Genomic DNA, 8,590 nt, shown 5'->3' on the forward strand with positions numbered 1-8,590 from the left:
ATGGCAGAAGTCTGTTAAAGAATATTCATTATTATTTTTTTTTTAAATAAAGACGGGTTTTCACCATGTTGGCCAGGATGGTCTCGATCTCTTAACCTCATGATCTGCCTGCCTAGGCCTCCTAAAGTTCTGGGATTACAGGCGTGAGCCAGAACTAAAAGTGTTTCTTCCAGTACTGTCCTAAAGCAGGTGCTCAGTCAGATGTCTGTTTCCTTCCACTTTACAGACAAGGAAACTCATACAGAGAGGGTAATTAAGTGGACATTCCTTCATTTAGCAAATACTTGAGTCCGTGCTGGGCACTGGGGCTTAACAGTGAACACAGGAGGGAGGCACCTGCACCTGAGAACTTCCCTTCTAGCAGGGAGGTGGGAGTCACAAGTAGACAAAGGAGGGGACCGTGAAGTGGTCGTCTGGGCTGTGAAGGAGGCAGAGGGGTGTGTGGATGGTGACGGGCAGAGTGCCTGGCTCATCTGAAGCCAGCTAGTTATCTGCTGTGCCACCAACATTCTTGAACCCCCAGTTGTGAGCTCTGTGCTGGGTGCTGGGGCTGCAGACCCAGGCCTGGCTCCCAGGGCCTCGGTGTTTGGCCGGGCAGGGCAGGTGCTGTGAGCAGGTGCTGACTGAGCCCTCTCCTCAGGGGTCAGGAGAGGCACATCCTGAGGAACAGGGGAGAGGGGAGCACAGGCAGGAGCTCAGAAGACTGCTCTGGGAGGACCGGAAGTGGGGGTGACAGGTGGAGGGTCCTGGGTGGGATTCCAGGCACGGGGCTGGTGGGCCCAGGTAGTGCTGCAGCCCGAAGGCTGAGTGTGGTGTGTGTCTGTCCGCAGGCCGGCCATACCGCGGCAAGCCCAGTGACATGTGGGCCCTGGGCGTGGTGCTCTTCACCATGCTGTATGGCCAGTTCCCTTTCTACGACAGCATCCCTCAGGAGCTCTTCCGCAAGATCAAGGCTGCCGAGTACACCATCCCTGAGTAAGTCCTGCTTCCTGGGGGGTTGGGGGGCAGCCAGCCTGATGGGCTCAAGGCAGGGGAATGGCACAGTGAGCCTGGGCATCCTGGTCACATACCCAGCACCACCCACTGAGACCCACCCTTCCCAACTCCCTGCCTCAGGGATGGACGAGTTTCTGAGAACACGGTGTGTCTCATCCGGAAGCTGCTGGTCCTTGACCCCCAGCAGCGCCTGGCCGCCGCCGACGTCCTGGAGGCCCTCAGTGCCATCATTGCATCGTGGTAAGTGGACAGGTGCTGGTCCAGGCACAAAGCTGTGTCCTTAGGGCCTCTGCTACCCAGAAAAGCAGCCTGCAGTCAGCCTGTTTCTCTGCCAGTTAAGAGTCAGATTTCCAGATTCTCTGCATGGGCAAGACTGGGAGGGCATACATAGGCAGAGCTGAAGGTTGAGCAACGATGGGCTGCCATGGTTGCCAGGCCATGCCAGCGAGGGATGGGCATTGCTTCACTGAGCTTCACCACCACCTGTGAGGGAGAAATTGCCCCCCTTTATGGGATGAGAAAACTGAGGCATAAAGAACCAGAGTCTCGTGGCAGGAACACAACCCAGGTGTGTCTGACTCCAGCTAAATCTGAGGCCAGTGGACACCTGGTCTCTCTGGGGCCAGCCTGACCCGTCTGCCCCCCTGCAGGCAGTCCCTGTCATCTCTGAGTGGGCCGTTGCAAGTGGTTCCTGACATCGATGACCAAATGAGCAATGCGGATAGCTCCCAGGAGGTGAGTTGGGGAGGGCAGATGGGCTGTGCCTTACCCAGCTCCACGGGATGGGCTTCTGGGGGCAGCCAGAGCAAGGGCAGAAGTGCCAGCTCACTGCGGGCCACGGGGCTTCATTGGTCTTCTTCCCCAGCCTTGGGGTGGGAAAGGGAGACTTCAGTTTTCAACCTGAGCTGTCTGGGGCCTGCCTTGGGCTTAGTGTAGCAGGAGATCTGTGGCCAGAAAGCCTGCGGGGCCGCCGAGCTGGAGCCAGTGCCCAGGAGGCCCAGGCCAGCCCTCAGTTTCCTCCTGCTGCCCAGGTCACATTTCTCTGCCCCTCTGACTCAGAGTTCTCTATCACCCTTCCTGCTTTTCATTTTTCAGATGATTCATTTCTCCCTGTTTCTCTCCTCCCCATTCCCTGCACTGGAGAAAGTGTTGGGCCCAGGGTGGGGGCAGAGACTTGGGCACCAGGCAGCAGTGGGCAGGTGATCTTAGGGTGCCCCCTGGAGGGCAGGGCTTAGCCTAGCCACAGTGTTGCTGGGTCCTGGATATTGGAATGAGCTTCCTTGCCTGGGAGAGCCTCCCAGAGCCGCCTGGCCTCTGAGGAAAGAGCGTTACAGTCTCTACCCACTGCCAGCTCCCACCTTTTCTGGGCTGTTCGGCTAAAGTCATCATCACTAGCCCACAGTGAGTGCCTACCCCGAGGGCACCTCATTCAGTCCTCACTGCGGGCCTTCATGGCCTGTGTTCTTAGCCCCATGTTACAGAAGAGGAAACTGAAGGGTTGAGAGGTAAGGACTTTCCCGAAGTCACACAGCTTGGAAGTAGTGGAGCTGAGCCTTGACCCTAAGTCTGATCCCAAAGCCCTGTTGTCCTCTGTGATGACTGGCACGGGGACACCACTTCAGCTTCTTCTGTTACCATCTGCCTGGACCACCTCAGGAAGCTCAGCATGGGGCTGGGTGTATGTGGCTCCCCTGGGTGCTGAGCACCCAGCCTGGGGCTCGCTCGTAGCTCCTGACATGCATTGGCTGCCTCAGGGCTCAGAGAACCTTTGTGAGGGGCCAGAGAGCTATGGCTTCTGAGGTGGTGACCTCTCTGGTAGCCAGCGAATTAGGAAGCGTGGCTCTGTGTCAGTCCCAAGGCCGAGGGGCGGCCTGCAAGGCAAGTGCAGGTTGGCCAGAGGGTGCCAGGGACCTACCCTTAGCCCTCGCTCAATGAGGCCTGAGTGTGTGGTGCCTGGAAGGGGGAACGCAGGAGCCAGGCCGCCGCACTCATGCCTGCCCTCCATCTGCTGCACCGTCTTCATCTGAGTTTCTTTTTGTCTCGCTCCCTCCCGGCCTCAAAGGCGAAGGTGACTGAGGAGTGCTCCCAGTACGAGTTTGAGAACTACATGCGGCAGCAGCTGCTGCTGGCTGAGGAGAAGAGCTCCATCCATGATGCCCGGAGCTGGATGCCCAAGCGGCAGTTCGGCAGCGTGCCCCCAGTGCGGCGGCTAGGCCATGACGCACAGCCCATGACCTCCTTGGACACGGCCATCCTGGCACAGCGCTACCTGCGGAAATAGCGGCCTCAGCCAGGGCTACCAGCACCGCCGCCACCTCTTCCAGCCCTAGCCAAAGGCCTGGCTGTCAGGGCTGGGCCCTGTAGTGCTGGACTCTCCCAGGCTGCAACAGGAACAGGGCAGGGACAGGGACAGCCCAGGTCACACGTGGGGTCAGCAGAGGTACCACAAAGCTACCTTTTGGTATGATTGCTTGATTGTTTGGTTTTTAAATCTGAGAAGCCTAGATAACTAATCTGCTTTTAATCATGATGTTTTAATCTACCTCTGTCTCTTTAACCATGCTGTCTCTGGACTGAGCGAGAGGGAGGAGGAGGGGGCCTGCTCACTCTGCCCCAGGGCCTTCCCCAGCGCCCACCACTTGACCCGGGCACTGCTCCCCACAGTCCAAATAAGCTGAAAGTGCAGCTCGCTTCAGGCCCCAGAGCGAGCGTCCCCTCCTTCCCTCTCTCCCAGGCCCCTGCCACAGCCTCTTTCCGTCCCCCTCCTTCTGATCCAGGCCCTCAGTCCAAGCTTTGGAAAACCTTCACCTCATCTTAAGCCGAACTCAAATATATTTATTTTTATACCGTAACCAACGTCTCTCCCATCTCTAGGTGGCTCAGCCCACGGCCACTCCCTGCCCCCAGCCTGGCTGGACAGCAGGGAGTCCACAGCCCACACGTGGGCTCCCTCCTCACCCCCAGGCAGGGAAGGCCCTCCTGCCGGCCCCTGTCCACTTTCAGCCCGCCAGTCCCTCTCTGCTGCTGGTGATGGGAGGCCTTTCTAGACCTGGCTCTTTCTCTCCCGTCTCAGTGGCTTCTCTGAGGTGCTGTACACGCGTGTTAACCTTTTCCTTTCTCCATCCTTCCCCGTGGTACCAAGCTTACATGGACTCCCGATGTGAAGGGCCCCAGGGGTCAGGTGGCAGGCCTGGCTGTGAGCAGGGGCCTGCCTGCATGCTTCCCTGCTCCCACCCTACTCTTGTGTTCAGAGGATGGTGGGGACATCTCCCTGTGCCCTTGCCTCATACTAGATGTGGATTCTCTCCCTGTAGACCTTAGCCAGGGTCCTCCATGGGCAGTGGGGGACTCAGGGGAGAATCGTAGGGATTGGGGGACCCTGCATGCCTGGCTTGAGAACAGCCCTGCTGCCCTTTTGAGCCGAGATTTTGAAGTGGATGCCCGTCTTGCCAGAAATGCTGTTCTCACCAGAATGCCCTCCCCTCCCCTTTGCCCTCACTGGACTTGGCCCTGCCTGATGCCAAGCAAAGACCCTTCCCCAGAGGCCTATGCCCCATATGCCCTCAGAAAGGCTGAGTGTCCCCTCCAAGCAGTCATGAGCCCTGAGCTCCTCCTGCCTGGCCCTGCTCCCCAGTGGGGAAGTGACTGTGTTTCCCAGAGTGCAAGCTGTTCTCCTCCCCCCAAAAAGCTGACTCACTGTGAGTGACCTTGGGCAAGTTCCCAAACCTCCTTGTGCCTCAGTTTCCCCATCTGGAAAAAATGGGGCCACCTCTTGCCAGCAGTAGCAGGGCTGCCCACGCCCCTTCCTCCCCATGCCCCATCCAGCACTTGGGCACCTCGCCTCTGCCTAGTGGGCCTGTGGGAGAGCCCACCGGAGCCCAGCACTTACTCCCCCTGAGCGGCGAGCCCTGTGTCTGTCTCAGCTGTCCAGCGCTGAGGGCCAGGGTCTTGGGCCGTGGGGCTGGGGGATGCCCTCTTTTCTATATTTATTTCATAAACGTCTCCTGAGGGAGCGGAAATGCAGTCTGGCCTAGGGCTCCCAGCCCTCGACTGTCCCCCGTGAGGGCCTGAGGCTGGGCCAGGGCCCGTCGCGGCAGTGCCCCTGCCCAGCAGCCCACCTGGCCCCTCCAGGCCTGCTGCCCATGCGTGATCTCTCTCCTCCTTTTCAAAGCAATAGCCTCCAGGTCTGCAAAGCCCTGTCAGACAGATTGGGCCCTTCCAAGGTCAAGCCATGTGTCTGATTACATTTCTGGTGAAGCAAATGAGAGGAGGATGGGTCAGCCCTCACTGGGTGTCACACACTGAGAGAAGTCCTATTGTAAAGAAACAAAACGGAAAAAGTCACAAAAAAGTTTGTATAAAGACATATTTTTGTACTACATGGGGACTCTTCCTGCATGTCAGCAATAAAACTTCCTGATCTGGGACCACTGTGGCCTGCATCTCCTGTGTTCTTGCCCTCCCCGCCTGTGTCTCAGCCTCTCCAGCCCCAACCCAGCCCCATCTCCCTCCATCCCAGCTAGGTGGTGCAGGATTCCCAGCTGGCTTTCTGTAGCTCTGAGTGTGCCTCCTCCCTGCTCCCTGCAGCCAGCAGGTGGCACCTGACACCTCTGTCTTGGCTAGGGGAGGGCAACCTGAAGTGCCCAGCAGTCTCTTGAGGCCCATGCCCACCCCCAGCCCATTGCCCAAGTGGGAGCTCCCTGTTTGGCTTGGTCCAGCCCCTGATCTTGCAGGCAGGAGGTAGGGGGGCATCCCAGCACCACTGCAGCTGACGAGTATTGATCCTATCTTTGCTGAACTCCATCTGGGGTGGGGGAGCCTACCACCCCAGACAGACTGCCCATGTGCCCACATGCCCATCCAGGGCAGCCAAGGAAGTAGGCTTCTCACACACTTAGAGAAGTCCTACTGTAAAGAAACAAGACAAGAAAAGGTCAGAAAGTTTGTATAAAGACATATTTTTGGCCGGGAGTGGTGGCTCCACCTGTAATCCCAGCACTTTGGGATGCTGAGGGGGTGAATCACAAGGTCAGGAGTTCGAGACCAGCCTGGTCAACACAGTGAGACCCTGTCTCTACTAAAAATACAAAAAACAATTAGCTGGGTGCAGTGGTGGGCGCCTGTAATCCTATTTACTCAGGAGGCTGAGGCAGGAGAATCGCTTGAACCGGGAGGCAGAGGTTGCAGTGAGCCGAGATCACACCACTACACTCCAGCCCGGGTGATAGAGTGAGACTGCATCTCAAAAAAAAAAAAAAAAAAGATTTTTGTATTACATGGTCTGCTGTGTCTCCAGTGTATGTATTCTACCAGTGTGTTGCTGTTCTCCAGTGTCCCTGGGAGGAGCCAGACTGGACCTATCAAGAGCCAGGCCTCTTCCTGTTCCACCCTCCCCCTCCCTCCCCTCAATAGGAAGCCAAGGGCTTCCTTCCTTCCTTTCTTCTTTCCTTCCTTCCTCTGCTTAAATTTAGACTTTGCAGATTGCACTTCATTCTAGCAATGAAGCTAGAGGGAGGCTGGCCCCTCCCCCGGCATACCACAGCACCCACGCAGACCCACTTCTGTGTCCAGGAGCCCACGCCCAGGCCACACAAGGAACAAGATCTGTGCAGGCAGAGCCCCTTCCCAGTCAAGGGTCCTCAGGGCAAGAGGAGCACCCCTCAAGATGTGAGAAGGCTTTGCTCATCTGCGGTGCTTCACCTCACAGCTCCACACCTGCACAGCAGCCGGCTGTCCACAGATTTTGCCCATTACATTTGACCCATGCCTGACCCATCCTGGGTGCTCTGCTGGGAGGTGCCCCCGCTCCCAGCCTGCCATTGCCACTCTCAGCCCTGGACTTTTGTCTCCATGTTCAGCCTCACGCCTGTCCCGCCACCCATTCAGCCTCTGTTCAGGGCACAGATATACCTCCTGGACACCTACATGTGTCACGCTTACATTCAGCAAAACACAAGACAGCAAGTTCCCTGCAGGCAGAGGCTTTGCTTTGCTCACCTTTACCTCCTCAGCACCTGGGTCTGGGCCTGGTACACCCTGGCACTCCTGAACAGTTTGGTGTATTGATCTAAGCTCCTTGGTGGTTAGTCGGTCAATTTAAAAATAAAGAAAAATCGAACTTCTTGGATTGCTGTTCTTTCACAGGTTATTATTGTGAGACCTGTGGCAGCAAAGGACGGGGAAAGTACCAGAAGGATGGGTCGCACCAGTGCGGTCACACTGACCACTCACGTGCTCCTGAAAGGTCAAACCAAATGAGAACTGAGAGGCTGACATCCCCTTTAGCCACCCTGGTCTCCAGTGTCCCTGGGAAGAGCCAAATGAGCTGTCAAGCTAGCGGAAGTGGCAAAGGGAATGAGGAATGGTCTTGGTGTCTGTATCGTTCAGGTGCTAAAGCCGAGTTGGCCTTGACTTTCTCTGTCCCTGCGTCCCTCCTTCCCTCCCTCCCTCTCATCCTCTCTCACACCGCATGTCCACTGCTGCTCCTGTCAGCTGGCCCTACCTTCAGAACATGGGCAGAATGTGACCACTTGTCACAGCTCCATGGCAACCACTGTAAGCCCCCATTTCTGGCCTCCTGGTCTCCCACTCTTCCCCACCACTGTCCAGGCACCATGCAGTAGCCAGAGTGAGCCTTTAAAAACTCTGACTGTTCAGCTAAAAGGAGGTTCAAAAGAAAAGAATTTTTTAAAAAAACCTGATTGTGTCCCTTGTCCCTCTTCTGTTTACAACCCTCCGATGGCCTCCACTCCGTGACAGAGAAAATCCAAAGCTCTATGTGGCTTATAAAGCTCAACACAGTGAAGCTGCACACCCAGCCACCTCCCCACCTGCCCAGCCCCTCACCCCTCACTCTGTGCCTGCTGCTTGGGCCTCCTGATCCTGAACAAGCCACACATGCTTCCACTGCACCACCTCTGCACCGGTTATTCTTTCTGGAAGGCTCCTCCCCCAGGTATTTCCATGGCTCCCTCACTCATTTAGGTGTCTGCTCAAAATGCCACCTCCTCAGAGAGGCCTTCCCTCACCTGTCCACCTGGTCATTTTTTTTTCATTGTGCTCATCACAACCTGACATATATCCAATTTTTGCTCACGCCCATCTCCCTGGTTCCAACACTGAGCTCCTGAACCAGGGCAGGAATCTTTCCTGTTGTGGCCACTGTGGAGGAAGGGGATAAGGGGACCAGTCATCACAATGACAGGCAGTTACAAGGGTGGTGCCAGGGACGCCAGACAGCCCTGCAAGGAAGGCAGATTCTAAGTGAAAGGCTTTTTAATTCCCAGAGCCAAGGCTCTAACTCCATTTTACATATAAACACAGCATGCATTCTAGTATACACTGGATTTTCCAGAAATGCAGCTACTGTGTAAAGAGGAGGAAACGTGCACTTTAGTTGAGAACTTTACCAAGAGTTCATTGTTTCAGACCCTGACACCACCACACACTGGTGTCAGTTTGCACACACAGCCGTGACCTCCCAGCAATCGGCCACTTCACAAACACATTATCATTACCTTTTATTTCTTTTTTTTTTTTTTTTTTTTTTTTTTTTTTTTTTTTTTTTTTTTTTTTTTTTTTTTTTTTTTTTTTT

General features: G+C 55.8%; 1 protein-coding gene across 1 annotated transcript in view; it reads left to right on the plus strand.

The window, feature by feature from the left end:
* STK40 (serine/threonine kinase 40) overlaps positions 1–5,426 on the plus strand; it is a 26,047-nt gene extending 20,621 nt beyond the window's left edge. The window contains 4 exon segments of the mRNA XM_017501048.2: positions 831–975; positions 1,117–1,236; positions 1,647–1,731; positions 3,059–5,426. Coding sequence (XP_017356537.2) covers positions 831–975; positions 1,117–1,236; positions 1,647–1,731; positions 3,059–3,277 — 569 coding nt within the window. The 3' untranslated portion in view covers positions 3,278–5,426.
* The last annotated feature ends 3,164 nt before the right edge of the window (positions 5,427–8,590 follow it).

Source organism: Cebus imitator, unplaced genomic scaffold (assembly GCF_001604975.1).
Source record: "Cebus imitator isolate Cc_AM_T3 unplaced genomic scaffold, Cebus_imitator-1.0 Scaffold277, whole genome shotgun sequence".
NCBI classification, from domain to species: domain Eukaryota; kingdom Metazoa; phylum Chordata; class Mammalia; order Primates; family Cebidae; genus Cebus; species Cebus imitator.